This window comes from Vanacampus margaritifer, chromosome 4 (assembly GCF_051991255.1).
Source record: "Vanacampus margaritifer isolate UIUO_Vmar chromosome 4, RoL_Vmar_1.0, whole genome shotgun sequence".
NCBI classification, from domain to species: Eukaryota; Metazoa; Chordata; class Actinopteri; order Syngnathiformes; family Syngnathidae; genus Vanacampus; species Vanacampus margaritifer.
In genome coordinates this window covers 5,570,376-5,589,465 of record NC_135435.1, presented here as the reverse complement: position 1 = coordinate 5,589,465, position 19,090 = coordinate 5,570,376, and the positions used below count along the sequence as shown (strand labels likewise).

General features: G+C 41.1%; 1 protein-coding gene across 6 annotated transcripts in view; it reads right to left on the bottom strand.

Moving 5' to 3' along the window:
• The window catches only part of ppip5k1a (diphosphoinositol pentakisphosphate kinase 1a), a 53,679-nt gene extending 44,805 nt beyond the window's left edge, over nt 1-8,874 (bottom strand). For all 6 annotated transcript variants that reach the window (XM_077562725.1, XM_077562727.1, XM_077562729.1 and 3 more), the window contains exons 1-6: nt 8,775-8,874; nt 5,065-5,577; nt 2,268-2,463; nt 773-863; nt 567-652; nt 5-159 (exon numbers count right to left, since the gene is read on the bottom strand). In XM_077562725.1, the coding sequence (XP_077418851.1) occupies nt 5-159; nt 567-652; nt 773-863; nt 2,268-2,463; nt 5,065-5,208 (672 nt within the window). In that variant the 5' untranslated portion in view covers nt 5,209-5,577; nt 8,775-8,874. The remainder of the gene's footprint in view (nt 1-4; nt 160-566; nt 653-772; nt 864-2,267; nt 2,464-5,064; nt 5,578-8,774) is intronic.
• Nucleotides 8,875-19,090: the final 10,216 nt, after the last annotated feature.

Below are 19,090 nucleotides of genomic sequence, written 5' to 3'. Positions count from 1 at the left end.
AGACCTTTCTGAAGAGACGCTGGCTGCCACCACCAGCAGAAGTAGGGTAGTAGATGTAGACATTGTGGTCCTCAGCACAGACGGGCTTCTCAACAAAAGGCTTCTGGAATATTTCTCCATTCACCTCCACATGGTCCTCTCCTTCCACCAGGTTACACTCTGAGACATCACAGCAAATGTTTCTCCTTGCAAGCAATCATTTAATTATTTTTTTAATAAGAATCTTGAGACCTCTGAAGCAAGTCTGCTCTTTGAGCTATTTTCTAAACCACAACAATGTCTAAAACTGTAACGCCATTCATCACATTTACACATCCCCACTATGGATGAGCCATAGAGGGCTGTGCCCACCCACCAAGTTGATTGTGCATCCCTCCCAGCCCCCCACCACCCATCGTTTAATTAATTGTGATTTCAATATCAATCAAAATAATTCTGATGATTAATTTTTCCATAATCACCCAGCCCTACCTTCTGTAGTTGTAAAGTACTTTTCAATGTCTTTCCCTCATGTTAATTGTCTTTTCCATGAAAACAGTCAGTGCCAATGTGAGCTCATGACTAACCATCTGGTTTATCTGGGTCACGATTCAGCACAGCATAGCGTGGCAGATCTATCCCTTCCTCTTGCAGGATGCGATATACTTCTCTCCTGACAGAAATTTGATGGAAACAGGTATATTAAATATATATATTTTTTGCTTTTTCCATGCTCACTTTTTGCAAAGCATGATACAAACATTAACACTGTAAATGAATAGAAACGCTGTACCTGTCCTGTATGAAGTACTGCATATTGAGGTCGTTGATGAGCAGAGGATTTCTCAGTTTGGCATAGCTCACTGCTTTATCGAGCGGAAATCCTGATTTGCAAGAAGAAATATTTTTTGAATAATGAATATAGTGATAGCCTGTTTGACAAAAATCATTTCTGTACATATCCCAACAAATTTGAAACGACATCTTAAAGGGTCCGCTGAATGGGCTAAACATTACAGTGCCCTCTGTAATTATTGGAACCCCTGGTTAAGATGTGTTCAACACCTTAAAATAAATGTTATTTGTATTATGGATGCATTCTCTCATACTGAAAAAATGTACAATGGTTCACCAGACACAAAATCAAGCTCCATGGCCATCTCAGTCCCCAGACCTCAACCCCATTGCAAACTTGTGGAGTGGGCTAAAGCGGAGAGTGCAGAGGAGAGGACCCGGGGTCGCTGGATGATTTAGATCAGTGGTGTCCAAACTCGGTCCTCGGGGGCCGGTAGTCCCGCAGGTTTTGGATATTTCTCTCCTCCAACACAGCTGAAGCTCATCAGCAAGCTCTGCATAAGCATGATAACGACCTTGTTGATTGGAACAGGTGCGTTGGAGCAGGGAAACCTCAAAAACCTGCAGGACTACCGGCCCTCGAGGACCGAGTTTGGACACCACTGATTTAGATAGAGAGATTGTGCAGAGAGGAATGGCCGAAGGACTTTTTTCTGTATTCTCCCATTTTGTGAAATATTACGATAAGATTAGATCAGGGGTGGCCAACCCTGGTCCTCGAGAGCCACAATCCAGCCTGTTTTCCATGTTTCCCTCCTGCAGCGCAGCTGAATCTAATGATCAGCTAATCAGGCAGCTTTGCAGAAGCCTAATAACGATCCTGATCATGAACCAGGTGTGTTAGGGGAGAGAAACATGGAAAACAGGCTGGATTGTGGCTCTCGAGGACCAGGGTTGGCCACCACTGGATTAGATGCTTTTTGTTTGCAAACGGGGATGGACAAAGTAAAGTGCCAACAGAGGTGCGAATAACTGTGGCACGCATGATTTGATGTAAAAGTTATTTCTTAGTGTGTGTTTTTCCCCACTGAATAAAAGGTTGAATTTTTCAGTTTTTTTTTTTTATTTGGTCGTATATTACTAAAAAAACAACAATGTCTTAGAAGCTAAAGAGCACATCCTAACCACAGATGCCAATACAGTATTTATTGAGGGCAGTGTACATAGGTCTGTATATAAAAATGATGTCGGAAATCAAATTTACCCCCCTGAAAAACTCAAAAGTGATTTAAGGTCTTTTACGAAAAATAAATCAATGACAAACGATTGCCTTTGCAATGGTTGATGTGAAGAATATATACTATGCACTAATATGTACATCACCCAGGCGTTGAAGTTCATCAGCACCCCCAAGCCACATAAATCTCTCTATACGTTAGTCCCCCCCAATCATCTTAAGTGCTTTTGTGCAATTGTAGATGTTGAACACGCACCCTTGGAGTGGAAAGAGATGAGACAGTCACACAGTGGCCAGTTTTCCACGGGCTCATTGAGGATGACGTCCTCTGGAAAGATGACCACAGTGATGTACTCAAACCTGCATAGCCTCTCCAGGATCTGGGTCATTGGCTTGGACTTTGACTTCTTCATCATGCAGCATATCCCCACAACAATCTGTTGCTCAGGCGTCTGAACAAGGATGAGAAAAAGTATAGAGAGAGAAAGAGGAATTTTAAAAGCAACCTTTTTGGTTGTGGTGCATTACTACTTATACTACTCAGAATAAGCGCAGTTTGTGAGGCAAAATGAATAACAAAACTAAGAATCAACCACAGAGACAGTCTCAAATAGCTTCAATGGGCTGTGTCGCTCACGTCACCCGCTGCAATTAGTCAGAGGTTGAGGATGTGGTGCCCCGTGAAGGCCTATGTCTGAAAAGCACTGCCCGCCACTTGCTGCACTGCTGCAGCTAGCTAAGCAGCGAGCTTCGACTGGCTACTGCAGTAGCTAAACACATTGCAGAGTCCCTCCGAGGTCAGTTATCATCGCCTCCATGGTGGCGAATAAGCAACACTTCTGTCAAGTACTCTGGTGAAGGGAGAAACCATGCTAACTGATATGCTAACATAAAATTAACACAGCTAGCGCGTTTTAACACTGGAATTAAGAGCTTGGGTGATCATGTCAACAGCAAAATAGCAGGCAAATGAATGAGTGTCTGGACTTTGGAGAGAAAATCTACTCACGAAACAGAACCAGAACCGGAAATGAATTACGGTATGCTATGACGTACATCCGTCAGGAGGAGTGGCCTATAAGGGTTAACAATATATTAATATAGTATAAAAATATCCAGAATATCCATCATGTTGTTTCAATTCAGACATCTGAGGGCTGCACAACAAATGTTCTAAAAAATTACATAGTAGTAGATCATATAGGCGAGTCCGGATATCAGAATCGGGCCAATACCAGGCCTTATTTCAAGGTAACGGTATTCGCATATCGACCGCCCTCTTGTGGCCATTCAATGATCAGCAACTGGAAATTAGAAGAATAGAAAATTGACATTAATTGAATGCAATTTTAAGAAAAAAAACACACTGTGTGCATGAAGTCACATCCACAGACAGAGGGCGGGAATTTCAAACCCGAATCCAGTCTGAAAACTATTAGCCAGAGGCTTGCTAAGGTGTTAACTCTTTCACTGCCACTGACGTTTAAAGACGTCAAGTAAAAACCTACGGTTCACTGCCAATGACGTCAAAAGACGTCATCCAATGATTTTATTATTTTTTTTTTGAAACGGGTAGAGGAAACCCTTCCGCATGTCTGGTGAAAGTTTCTAGTCTGTCTGTTGTGCCTAATGACTATTTTTGGCCCCTAGAGGGCAGCGATGACTCTCTTTTGAAAAGATCGGGTGGGCGTCAGTAGAGGCGGAGCTAGAGCGTCGAGCAGGAGATGAGAATGGAAGACAAAGGAAAAATGGAGGCCGGTCGCAAGGAGCTCACGCCCGAGATGTTTTTTTCAAAGACCAAAAGCATCGCTGAAAGAGCACATTGTTGAAGACGATGATCATCATCGATGATGAAGATGAGGGTGGTGACTCCGTGGTTGAGAAGCATTGACGCGGCAGTAGAAGACGTTAGATGGAGCTAGATGGAGGAGGGAACGGGCAATGGCGAGCGTTTGCAAGCAGCTCTACACTTACAAGACAAAAGGCATCGACCAACGCTAAAATAGTACATTGATGACGACGATGATCATCCTCGATGATGATGAAGGTGAATCCGAGCTTGACGGCGAAATTGGAACCGCTGACGCGGCGGCTATGACGGTGTCATAACGCGGAACACAACCGAGCACGCACAGGCGGACGTTCGATCGGACGACGGAGAGTGCCCCGAGTCCAATGCATATTCATCGGAGGAAGTGTGTACAGTCTGCTACTTGCTTTTTATTCCCCGGAAAAAAAGGCCGTCAAGAAAGTGTAACGTTTGCACGCAAAACGGACCAATGTGAAAGTGAAAGTAAACTGTTGTGCGAGTCCTGGCGTCTCCTTGCACGCAGGAGAGCGTTACAAAAGGAAAAACTGTATTTGAAACATCCACATAATTGTAAGTAGTACCACAGTTGCACACATTTGTAAATAGTTTGCGAAATTGTTTTGTCAAATTGTTACACTGTTGAATGGAAATAAACGTATTTTGCAATCAAAAAACACTTTTTCATTGTTGGTGAAAGCGTTTTACAGAAGTAAAGCACTATTTAGGTGTTTGTGGCATCATTCATGGACAAAAAGAAATGTACAATTCAATAGAGTGCATGAAATAACATCGTTTCACAAAAAGCTCTTTTTCTCCGTTTTTTGTTTCAAAAGAGAGAATTTCGGTGAAAGTAACCATTTTCTATTGTTGATTACTGAAGAACGGAATAAGGTAGAAATAAACTTTTTTTTTTCTGATGAAAGCTGAGAGTCCAATCTTTCATTTGGTAGTATGTGTTTCCATAGTCCAAACATCAGTCCATTTTCTGTGGCCCTTGAAAGATCACTCAAAATGCTTAAATCGGCTGGCAGTGGGGACAACCCGTTTCTGAAAACGTCTGGCAGTGAAAGAGTTAATAAGAAGATGTTTGAGTCATAAATAAAAAGGTTATTGCAAAGATAATTTGGGGCACATTCCTACTTGGAGCAGCTATAACTGAGTTTCCAGTAAAAGGTTTGCTTCTTCTTCTTTTATTCAATGAAATGATTCAAATATGCATCAAGAGTTGTGTGAAGGGCCTTACAGAGTCTGTGTCTTCGTCGTCCTCATACAGGTCCATGTCTGTTCTTACGCTATCCTCCAAGACCTCGCTCTCATCGTCTTCGCAGCCCACGAAGAATCTGGGAGCGCCACACCGGCTCTCGCCCGGGCTGTTGGGCTTGGACATCACAGTCTCCCGCGGCAGCCCACAGCGTCCCACCGCGCCATCATACACCACCACACCCCTGGATCGGGCCGCCGATGTAAGGGCACGAGGCCAGAGGACACAAACGGTTCCACTCTGCTTGAGTTGGACAGCAGAATTGTCGAGGAGGGATGGAGAAGAGAAAAATGGGCGTCAAAGATTGGTGCTCAAATGTGATAAGTGGCGGGGAACCATAAGTCTCAAGTCTTCTGCAATAAAGCTGTCACTCGAAGTCGTCATTCTTCATTCAGTTGACTGAGATTGTAATTAACTAGCTTATTAGCACATGAATGCCTCAGGGAGTTATCTCTTGATCTCGCCTTCTTCCATGATGATGAAAGGCTGACATTTCTATAAGGAAAACAGAGAAATATATCTTCATTATTTGTGAAGTCGCCGTGGCAATTTTTTTGCATGTGAGCTCTCTAACACAGGCGAGAATTTCACAAAACCAGATAGAGGTATGACTTAGCCCTCAAGACTCACTTATGTTGTGCTGAATTATACAATAATTCAATTAATCGATGGAATAATTGATAGAATGATTGATTCTAAAAATCTGCCCTAGAATTAGGTATACTATAAAGAGTTGGACGCTGTCATTGCTATTGCTAACGTTAGCCAAGCAAACATAAGTTAGTACGTCGCCATTCCCCAAACGCGAAACTAGAGTCCATTATGTTATTGTGGAGTCAAAAAAGGCAGTAGTGAGAAGTATATCACAGACAAGACTTTGTTGAACATATTTCTCATAACTATGAGGAGCACGGAGGCTAAACAAGGAAGTACTATGACCCCTGAAGTTCAGTACGCTACAAGTGTGGAACCATAATAAGTCCTCATTTCCGTCAGGGAATTATGTCAACATTACCACATTATTATATATATTTAGTCAAAAAACATCATATTGGAATAAAAGTACACAATTTTCACAACGTCTAGATACCAGGTTAACATCTATACTATATGATAAATTTCTTCCCCCCCCCCCGCAAGCTTAGGCATAGTAGCCCTACCTCGATTATGGATTCTTTTTGTTTTATGTTTTATACTGAAAAAAATATGGTACATTGACAAATACACACAATTTGAACATGATGCAAATAAAACTTTGAACCGTTTTCAGAAAACAAACATTTCTGTGGTGGTGGATCAGACATTGTGAACAAAGCAGAGTGGGCAGACGGACTACTCCAAATCTCATGTAACCCTTAGGGGTCCTGAGCAGGATGACAGCTCCAAAATGTGAAACGTTTAATCAATGAGGTGACTTGACAAGGCGGCTGCAATAATATATTAATAGTCTACCACAGATCTGTGCATTGTTAAGTCCCTCTGAGGATCTCTGGAATTGCTTCTCTTCCAAAGTTCAGATGATGTGCCAACGAGAATTTGTACCTGATATGAGGAAACCGAACCACAGCAGCATGTAACATTGTGAAGACTGAAGAGCTTGTGAAAGTTAAAGTAGCCTTACTGCAAGCAGAAATACAATACTGTAATAGAATGGTTGTCACGTGGTTGTATGATATTGGACGTTAATTAGCATGAAACCACACCACCAGACAACACCAGCGTGTGAAGTTTAACACCCAAGACTCCCAGTCCTGCCACTTGTGTGGAAAGTAATCGGTTGTTGTCATGTTGATGTGCCCACTAGAGGCTTCCCACAGGATGGGAGTCAACTTTACGTTTAATCATGGGATTTGGACGGGACAGGATAAAAAGTTCACGGCAGCAGAGGGAAGCGGGATTATCCTTTTTTTTTTCTTTTTTTTTTAATGTAGCTGACCACCAAAATGGGAGTGATACGGGAGTGGGAGACATTCTGAAAAGGAGCAGGACAGGACATGAGTCATTTTCACAGAGAGCGGAACAGAACAGGATTTTTTCCCCTCAAAATGGAGTGAGAATCCACTCCTGCTTCACTCTCTAGTACCCACACATGTAGGGTGCTTTGCATTCAGAAATTCACACTGACACGACTCTCAGAGTGGCATGCTTCCCTTCTATTCATTTCCAAACACACCCCATGTTATAAGACAACCAGAAGCTTGTGCACTTGAACTGTTTTCCATCTGTACTGATTCAAATGGTATTTTGGTTCAAAAGCACAACTTTGTCACTGTCGCTGTCACTATCAACTATTTTTTAGAAGTGATTATTCTATTAATTGACTGAATAAAATTTTATTTTGTGTAAAAATTTAATCCAAAACCATTTTAGTTCTTTTTTAATGATAGAATTGTCATCACTTTTCTGTCCCTTATGGCACCTATGCTCAAGTATGTACCTGTCTCTGTAGATTAGATTGTATATTCTGTGTTGTGTGACAACAACAAACAACCATGCACTAGATTAGTAAACAGATGGGAAAGCAAAGTGACTTTTCAACCACATTCATAATTTTTGGGAGCATCTATTCAAAATGAAGACATGCATTGAGACATTGTCTGTAGTATCCTATCCAGACATTAGAAGGTGGTCAGTTTCAAAATTTATACAGAACAATGTTCAATTAATTAATTCCGTAATTATGAATACGCTACCTGAAGTACTGTATTTAAATATACTTTATCACATTCAAACGTAGATGTATTTTGATGGTAAAATGAGCCAAAATATCAGTGTCACTGATCATCTGATGATAATGCTATCTTGTGAGATAGTAATAAATTTCAATATTCTAAGAATAATCATTTCTAACTAAAATCACAATTATCAGTCATAAATACTGAACAGTAAAACAAACAGTAGAACTCAATCAACATAACATTCTGACTAAATCGCAGATGAGTTTAAAATTCCACACAATAGTGACAAACTGACACGGCTTTCTAAGGTTGCTAAGCAGAGGCCTCCTTAACTTTACATAACATGGCTTGAGTTCATTAAACAAAAAAAACGTGTTGACTGGCGCACTGACGACAACAACATGGTGAAGAGGCAGCCACGATCATGTTGTATGCTGAATAGTGAATTAATCATATTGTGCTATTGGACGCAAACTATTATCTACTCGTCAGATTCTACCTCTGTTGCTCTTCCATGGGATGCTGTAGTTTTAAGCAATGCAAGTGTCCGCATGCAAAATAAAATCAAAACGACAAAATATCATGGATATGGTTCTACTTTATAATGAAGCTGTCACCTTGATGGTGAGACAGGATGACAATTGCTCTACGTTGCCGTTGTGACGTCTCGTTGACAAATACAGGTAGGCTACGTAGCTAGGTAGCTTCATCTATGTGTGATACATGTCAGTAATTCGTTTCAACCTTAAAAGCGTAGACCATTGTCATGATATTATAGCAACCAAACTCATTATCGGCAGTCGTTTTAAAAGGCAAAGCCTATCACAGTCAACACTGGGCAATGCTAAAGTTAGCATACATTAGCATTCGACAGTGTCAGGATTGTAAACATCACAAAGCTGTTGTCTGCATGCGAAGCAGACATGATTTGCTTGCGTCACTCATGATTATAAAACTGAACATTGTCGGCGCGTCAACAATAATTCAGTTACGATACTAAATAAATAAACTTACAGTGAGGCTGGCGCTGGACCGTAATGCGATAAAGTCCCTTCCTGCCTTGACACTTTGCATGTGAAACCTATCTTACTTTTTTTCGTGCTAAACAACTCAGAGTAACGTTTAAAACAGCCAATAGGACCAGGGAGGAATATCAGGAAGGCGTTCCACAAAACCACAGCGGCCAATAAACAACGACCTTGAGAGAAGGGCGTCGCAAGGGAAGAACGCGGAGGGGGCAATAGCGGCCTCTAGCGTTAGCTTTGACACTAGTACATTAATATCCTGGCGAACGTCCTTTTCGCCCAAACTCAGCTGAGACTGAACACAGTGAACAACATAAAATTTGTAGAAGCATACAGAAAATTATTGATGAATAATTTTAATCCATTAAGTGAAAAATCAATTATTCTATTCTATTGGGTTAGATACCGCTTAAAGAAAGTTACTGTACTACTTGTGAAATGAGTTTTTGTAAAATAAATAAATATATATATATATATATATATATTATAATAATAATAATAATAATAAAATAATAATAATCCATGTCTGTATAATCCCATTAAACATAATGAGAAGAGTGCGCTTGTGACTTTTCAATGGATATGTTCACTTTCCCGTCTGTCCAACACAGCTGATATATGATCAGCTCATCAGCAAGCTCTGCATAAGCCTGATAACGATCCTGTTGATTGGAATCAGATGCGTTGGAGCCGGGAAACATCCAAAACCTGCAGGACTCCGGCCCTCGCGGACCAAGTTTGCCCACTACTGTCCTAATGTCTTCTATGGAAACTCTCACTGACTGCTGTCACCACTCTCTACCAAGAGGGGCCGCTAATACACTGTGAGAAAAGGTATGAATGTGAGCGTTTAAGGGTGCTCTGGAAATGACTGTGTATGGCGTACCATACAATAAATGCTTCGAGACAAAATAATATTATTTTGTGTTCGATTTGGGCGACTTTCCCCTCCCTTAAATGGCGACGTAAGAATAAAAAATCTGTCATTTGTAATTGCTCACAATAATAAAAATATCATGACAGAACAGTTTAGTAACACAAGCAGCCTGAAATAATGTAAAATGTATTTATCACGAGGCAAGCATAAAGTATATGTTATAAGACAAATTACAATATTTAGTGAAAAATGAACAAAAATAGTGAAATACAGTCTGGTTTGACTTCAGTATTGCTTTGTGCTGTCTTAAAGTATTTGTTCCCATTCTTGTGTTTTAATTTACCCGTACTTAAAAATAATATAAAACTTAACTAGAGCATGTAGTTAGAGTGTAATCGGCACCGTCCACCCCGGGAATTGACGTCACAAGTAATTTGTCTACGAGCGCAAATCAGTTAACCTGAGCTAAATTTCTGGGTCACCATTGTGTGGCCTACTCTGCCTCCGATTGTCTCAGTCCTCAAATGCCAAAAGTTAGCCAATCTAATCAGTGTAGGCAGAGGGTACCAACCAATTAGAGGCACAGGAGGGTAGGCCATGGCTGAACGGTGTGCATCAGGCGGGATTTAGAACTGGGTATATTCAGTGCTGACTGAAAAAGAAGTGGGTATACTGCGAAAACCCTTATATACCCTGGACTACATCACTGGAAAGGATGTGTTTGTTTCCTTAGCTGTGCAAGCCCCTTTTTTGATTCCATTTCCTGGGCAGTCTCAGACATATTCAGCAGCAGTCTACTTTTATTTTAAAATCAGTACCTCTTGGCATTTTTGTATGAAGACCTGGATGACTGTGGCGCCTTCTGAGTTTTCACAGCCACTGTTTCTCTTTCGTCGGCACACAGTCAAGCATCCTGAGATTGCAGCTATTAATAACGGGAATATTCTTAATAACAATTTAGCTACAACACAGTATTTCTGAGGCAAAGACGGACTTAGAGCTGAGAAAAATTTTCTTCAACAGGTATGTAATTCCACTTTTTTAGTTGTGCTTCTATATTATTTTATGGAGAAATGAATACAATGCAAAGGACTAGGACACATTCAGTTGACTTTTACATTTAAATATATTATTTTGCAAATAATGGAAAACAAGTAGACACTTGGCGTCCCTCACAGGATGAACAAAGACAGAAAATCCCTCTTTCAATTAAATATTTTTAAAATGTATCTGTACTGTAATTTGTACTGTTTGACATAAAATCACATTTAATGTTACCGGAATATCACATCAGAGTTAAAATAACTGTTTTGTTTTTTTTAAACTACAGTGCAATACATATTATGATTATAGGTTACTATGCCAATACTGTATTGTACTCCAATCCTTGTATTGTTTATACTTGTAAAAGTGTCTTGATTGTTTAATTTCCAGTCACATTTAATTTCATTTTATTAATGGAAGTAAAATGGAAGCAACTTTTAATGTACAGTAGACAACACTGTTGAAAACTATAACGCATGTAGTCACATGACCAAAGTGTCTCATGTAGTAAGAACCTCTTGAGGATCAAAGCCCCGTCGTGGCTCCATCTTGGCCAACAACTCCTCCCAACATGTCTTCTAGTTTTTCAAAAGTCTCCTGCCTGAATGTCAGCAGTGTTGTAAAAGGATGGAAAGGACCAACTTTGTTTATGTAAGTCCTGATGTCATCAGAGTTCCAATAATACAGACTTCAGGAAGAACAAACCGGGTCTTATGGGCCTACTCACTCTGGGAGTGGACCATGCCACAGAATATGAATGAGGCCAGTGTGAAGGGTGCCACCAGTGTGGCTCACACACAATTCAGTACTGAATGAAGTGTCAATTAGACCAAAGGGCACATCTCAGTCCTGGACAGGCACTCCCTCCAGGTTTTAAACACGGTTTTGAAGGACCCTCTATGTGCCTCACACTAGCTCAAACATAAGTAGTTATATATCTAAAATACAAAACCCTGGGTGACATCCAGGTTACAACGTACTGTCAGGTTTAAAAGTTAAAGATAAATGTAAATGTTTTCGGTAGGCCTACCAACCTGAACAAGTACAGAATATAGGACAACTAGTTTGCAGTGATACATTTTTAAATTGTTAAAATGGCAAATGGCGGAACGGTGGTTGAGTGATTAGTACGTCTGCCTCCCAGTGCAGAGGACACGAGATTGAGTCCGGGCTTGGACCTTCTTGGGTGGAGTTTGCATGTTCTCCCCATCCTTGCATGTTTTTTTCCAGGTACTCTGGTTTCCTCCCACATTCTAAAGACATGCATGTCAGGTTAATGGGACACTCCAAGTTGTCCATAGGTGTGGTTGTGAGTGCGGATGGTTGTTCGTCTCTGCCCTGCGATTAGCTGGCTACCAGTTCAGGGTGTACCCCGCCTACTTCCCGAAGCCAGCTGGGATAGTCTCCAGCGACCCTTGTGAGGAGAAGCAGTTAAGAAAATGCATGAATGGAAAGTGACCAATAATTATTATTTTTTTTTTAAAACAACAACAAAACAATTACAGTATAGTACTTAAATGTGCATGTCTGCACAATGCACATTAATTATATGTGCAATTTTCTTATAATTTGATAAATAACGGTAAAAAAAAACCTTTGAAAAATAAAAAAAATCTATTTTATCATTTTTTTTCATGACACATTGGTTTTATATGTGTAAACATCTCCCTTGCTGAAATTGACAGAGCAAATGGTGCACTGTAATAAATGAACAGTATAATTTACAAGAAATAACTGGCAAAAAAGATGTTAGCTAATTCTTGTAAAATCTCATTTAATTACTGTGAAAATCTATTACAGTATATTACTGTATTTTCCAAGTATTTACTGTATATAAATTAGTTACTTACTGTATTTACTTTTTTTTAAGAAAACAGCAATTCACTGTGGTCCAGTTTACAACTGTTTCAAATATTCTAATAAATAATACAGTATGTTGCAAAATCCATCCATCCATTTTCTTAACTGCTTGTTCCTCAAAAGGATCACTGGAGCCTATCCCAGCTGGCTTTGGGCAGTTGATAGGGTACACCCTGAACTGGTTGCCAGCCAATTGCAGGGCACACAGAGACAAACAACCATCTACACCCACAATCCCACAGGTTCACACAGAGGGAAACCAGAGCACCCAGAGAAAACCCACGCAGGTACGGGCAGAACATGCAAACTCCACCCCGGAAGGCCGAAGCCCGGACTTGATCTCACACCCTCAGTACTGGGAAACGGATGTGCTAACCAGTCAACCACCGTGCCGCCCTCATAAAATTCAACCTCATTCTGTAGCCAAGTGCATAAATGAATGTTCGTAATGCCTGTTTATCTGAGAAATGCAATGTGAAGACACTGCAGACTGCCCTCGTGCCAAAATATTACTCACTAATTCGCTGATTTATTGTCCTTGCACCGGTGACAGTACAGGGTCAGCTATTTGCTTATTCTCCTCTAGAGAGTTCTACACTCTAAAAAGGGAATTGTTGAACCAACTTGAGTTTATAAAGAGAATTGTTGACCGACTTAATGAAATTGCTTTTAATTGGTAGCATACATAATGCACTTAATGCGGGATACAGTTAAATACAGTAAAATAAAAATAAAACAAGATAATGCTGTAATATCTTACTGTAGCTTTTACAGAAAATTGTTACAGTATGTCTGAAATAGACTTCATAACAGTAAACATAAAAGGGAATAATAGTAGACATAAAAATCCTATGTGTTGCACAATTTATGTGTGTTGCGCTTCAAACACTGCGCATACATCATGCGCTGCTATTTTCATTATAACATAATAATATTAATGTGTGTTGTTAGGGGCGGCACGGTGGCTCACTGGTTAGAACGTCCGCCTCCCAGTGCAGAGGACGTGAGATCGAGTCCGGGCTTCGGCCTTCCTGGGTGGAGTTTGCATGTTCTCCCCGTGCTTGCGTGGGTTTTCTCCGGGTACTCTGGTTTCCTCCCACATTCCAAAAACATGCATGGCAGGTTAATTGAACACTCCAAATTGTCCTTAGGTGTGATTGTGAGTATGGTTGTTCGTCTCTGTGTGCCCTGCAATTGGCTGGCAACCAGTTCAGGATGTACCCCGCCTACTGCCCGAAGCCAGCTGGGATAGGCTCCAGTGCCCCCCGCGACCCTTGTGAGGAAAAGCGGTTAAGAAAATGGATGGATGGATGTGTTGTTAGGCTCATCACCACACTTTTGACTATGTTAGCGTTTTTCATCTGATGTCCAAAAATGGCTTGCTTTGCTTAAAAAAAAACAAGTTTTCCTTCATAGAAAACTAAGGACTACTCTAAGTATTCACATTCAAGAGACTAAAATCAGAAAATTTGATCTTTTCAAAATCCTAATTTAAAATGATTCAAAAGCTCTTCACTTTCTTTACATTTGTGTGCAGTAAGCAGCAGCTTGTTGGCAAAAACAATATTCTAGTGGATTTTTGTGTTCAATGACAATAAAGCATAAGCAGTCGGGAAATTAAATGCAGTGGCAACAGCTGTGATTTAACCCGAGTTTGACAGTTTGGCCACTGTAGAGAGCAGCAGTTGAATGAGAGAAGATGAGAAGCTGTTCATAACAATTTGAACAATATGTCCTCCTCCCCCACTTCTAAAATGGTGGAGTCTCATCTGATATCATGCAGCACTTTATCCTTCAATGTTTTTTTTTTTTATAGAAATGTGTTTAGCATTTTAACTTTATGACATTATTTACTACTGTAATTACCGGTAGTCGTGTCCAAACCATTGATTCTCAACTATTGGGTAGAAATTGGGTAGTGGACCTGTTTCTGGGTGGGTCAGCTACCTCTAGTAAAAAAATACATGTGCCTGTATCCTCATTTTAATTCTTCTGTAACATACAGAGGAGTACCAAGATCCCAAATGGAACATATTAGGTAAGTCCCATCTGGACTAGACCCTATTTTTCCTAAAATGTAGAAATTGATTAATTAATGGATGGATGGATGGATTGAAGTTTGGGATTTGCAATTTGTTGGAGTTCATCTTTGGTGCAGCTCGTCGTTTGTCAGATCAGGATCGTTAGCAGGCTTTGGCAAAGCTTGCTGATTAGCTGATCATTAGATTCAGCTGTGCTGCAGGAGGGAAACATGGAAAACAGGCTGGACAGGGGCTCTCGAGGACCGAACTTGAGCACCCCTACTATAGACCTCCTGCCTGGCATTTGGAAACTCAGCATCCTTCTCCCAATATACTGACTATCTCTCCTCTGGACATTTCCAAACCATCTCAGTCTGGCCTCTCTGACTTTATCTCCAAAGCCTCTAACTGTCCCTCTGATGTACTCATTCCTGATTCTATCCATCTAGGTCAGTCCCAAAGAGAACCTCAGCATCTTCATCTCTGCCACCTCCAGCTCTGCCTCCTGTCTTTTCCTCAGTGGCACTGTCTCCACACCAAACACCATTGCTGGTCTCACCACAGTTTTTTAAACCTTTCCTTTCATTTGAGCTGAAACTCTTCTATCACACATCACACCTGACACTTTTCTCCACCCGTTCCAGCCTGCCTGCACACGCTTCATCACTTCTTTTTCCACACTCTCCATTGCTCTGGACTGTTGACCCTAAATACTAAATACTCCTCCACCTTCTTGGTCTCTTCTACCTGTAACCTCACTCTTCCACTTGGGTCCCTCTCATTCACACACAGATACTCCGTCTTGCTACAGCTAACCATCATTCCCCTTCTTTCCAGGCAAACCTCAATGCCGCTAGCTTCTCCTCCACCTGTTCCCTGCTCTCACTACAGATCACAATGTCATCTGCAAACATCATATTCCATGGAGATTCCGGTCTAACCTCGTCTGTCATCCTGTTCATTACCATAGCGAATAAGAAGGGTCTCAGAGCTGATCCCTGATGTAGTCCCACCGCCACTTTGAACTCTGCCGTCACACCAACAGCCCACCTCACCACTGTTTTACAGTCCTCATACATGTCCTGCACCACTTGAACATACTTATCTGCCACTCCAGACTTCCTCATACAAAACCACAGTCCCTCTCTGGGCACCCTGTCATAAGCTTTCTACAGATCTACAAAGACACAATGCAGCTTCTACTGACCTTCTCTGTACTTCTCTATCAACATATTTAAAGCAAATACTGCAACTATGGTACTCTTTTTTTGGCATGAAACCATACTGCTGCTCACAAATGTTCACCACTGCCCTCAGTCTAGTTTTAACTACTCTTTCCCATAACTTCAGTGTGTGGCTCATCTGCTTTATCCCTCTGTAGTTGACACAACTCTGCACGTCTCCCTTGTTCTTAAAAATGGGCACCAGCACACTTCTCCTCCATTCCTCAGGCAATCTTTTCAGTATCTAAGATCCTGTTGAACAACCTAGTCAGAAATTCTACTGCTATCTCTCCTAGACACTTCCATACCTCCACAGGTATATCATCAAGACCGAGTGCCTTTCCACTCTTCATCCTCTTTAATGCCCTTTTCACTTCATGCTTACTAATCTTTGCTACTTTCTGGTCCACAAGAGTCACCTCTTCTACGCTTCGTTCTCTCTCATTTTCCTCATTTATCATCTCTTCAAAGTACTTTTTTCATCTTCCCATCACACTACAAGCATCTGTCAACACACTTCCATCCCTATCCTTTATTACCCCAACCTGTTGCACGTCCTTCCCATCTCTGTCTCTTTGCCTTGCCAACCCGTATAGATCAGTCTCTCCCTCCTTACTGTCCAACCTAGCATACAAGTCATCGTAAGCCCCTTGTTTGGCCATTTCTACTTTCACCTTACCCTGCATTTCTCTGTACTCCTTTCTACTTTCTTCAGTCCTCTGTGTCCCACTTCTTCTGGATCCACTTCTGCACCTCCTCATTCCACCACCAAGTCTTCTTATCCCCTTTCCTTTCAGATGACACACCAAGGACTGTCCTACCTGTCTCCCTGATCACATTTGTTGTAGTTATCCAGTCATTTGGAAGCACCTCCTGACCACCCAGAGCCCGTCTCAACTCCTTCCTGAAAGTCATACAACACTCCACTTCCACCATTTTGTCCTCTACTCTGCCTTTGCTGTCTTTGTCTTCCTCACCACCAGAGTCATCCTACACACTACCATCCTATGCTGTCTGGCTACACTCTCACCTACCACTACTTTACAGTCACTGATCTCCTTCAGATTATACCGTCTACACAAGATGTATTCTACTTGTGTACTTCTACCTCCACTCTTGTAGGTCACCTTATGTTGCCTCTTCTGGAATAAAGTATTCACGACAGCCATTTCCATTCTTTGGCAAAGTCAACCACCATCTGTCCTTCTGCGTTCCTCTCCTGGATACCAAACTTGCCCATCACCTCCTCATCACATCTGCTTCCTGCACCAACATGTCCATTGAAGTCTGCACCAATGACAACTCTCTCACTTCTAGGGATGCTCTGCATCATTTCATCAAGGTCCAACCAAAAGTTTTCCTTCTCCTCCAGCTCACATCCCACCTGTGGCGCATACCCACTAAGAACATTGATTATCACACCTTCGATTCCGAGCTTCAGGCTCACCACTCTATCTGACACTCTTTTTACCTCCAGGGCGTTCCTAACAAACACCTCCTCCACGATAACTCCTACTCCATTTATTTTCCTATCTACACCATGATAGCACAACTTTTACCCTGCTCGTAAACTTCTAGCTTTGTTCCCTTTCCACCTGATCTCTTGAACACATAGTATGTCCACCTTCTCCCTCTGCATCATGTCAACCAGCTCTCTACCTTTTCCTGTCATAGTTTCAACATTCAAAGTCCCTACTCTCGGTCCTAGTCTCTTGGTGTTCCTCTTCTCTTTCTTCCTACAAACACACCTTTCTCCTCTCCTTCGACCAACTGTAGTCCAGTTTCCACCGGCACCCTGTAGGTCAACAGCACCGATGGCGGTGGTTGTTAACCCGGGCCTCGACCGATCCGGTATGGAAGTCATATATTTGATTTGCATGTTTGATTTGGCCAAAGTTTTACGTTGGATGCCCTTCCTGACACAACCCTCTGTATTTATGACTGGACTTAGGACTGGAACAAGAAGACACTGGATAGACCCTATTGGTCACTAATCAGCTATAGGCAAATGCAGACAAACAAGCATGCATTTGCACGAGGGCTGGGAATAATAGATATCGAATCAATTTTCCTTTTTCAAGCCTGATGTTGATTCATAAAACCATTAATTGATTATTTTAATATCTATTTTTTCCCCATAAATCCGTGAGAAAACATATATTTTTTATGTATCTTACAGTTTTCTTGAAATGTACTCTTCACATCAATTTAAAAGTATTTTCTTACATTAATGAAAGCCCTGACTTATATCTTTTAAATCTATTAATCTTTAAAATTTATTATATTTTACATTTACAATTATTGAATTACAATTATGAACATATTTTCATCTCAGCCTTACTGATGTCAATGTTTGTGTAACACTTGAGTGATCATAATAAGTGTTACTTTCATTAATAAACTAAATGATTTAAACAGTTACTACCGCCAGAGGACGTGAGATCGAGTCCGGGCTTTGGCCCTCCTGGGTGGAGTTCGCATGTTCTCCCCGTGCTTGCATGGGTTTTCTCCGGGTACTCCGGTTTCCTCCCACATTCCAAAGACATGCATGGCAGGTTAATTGAACACTCCAAGTTGTCCATAGGTGTGATTGTGAGTGTGAATGGTTGTTCGTCTCTGTGTGCCCTGCGATTGGCTGGCAACCAGTTCAGGGTGTACCCCGCCTACTGCCCGAAGCCAGCTGGGATAGACTCCAGCGCCCCCTGCGACCCTGTGAGGACAAGCGGTTAAGAAAATGGATGGATGGAAGTCACTACTATCCGCAAAATTTAATTAGGTATTTAGTGTTTGTGGAATTTTTATCATGTCCTTGATATGTAAGAAGAATTGATGTTCTATAATTAATCGATATCGGGCTGAAGTGAAGTGAATTGAATAGAATTGGAAAACAAAATCAAATTTGAATCAAACTGAACTCTTGTGAATCGAAATTGAATCGATTCTGGACATTGGAATCGATACCCAGCCCTATATAACGGATTAAATAATGGCTTCCTGTGAGCATTTTTGTTTTGTGTTCAATTAAACAGGCCCAGACCACATTCACTTTGTGAGTGAATTGATATGAGATCAATATTATTTCAGTGTTTATACATTTATAACATTTGTGTTTGTTGTTCCGTGATATTCTTATGAAATGTAAAATGGACGTTTTGGCTCAATAAAGGATGGCTAACATTCAATGACCAAATGATTCTCACCGCTCCCTAAGCAGAAGGGTCAAATGCAGAGAACAAATTGAACCTTACAGTGTGTGTGGCAATCAGTGGTAACCTTTACC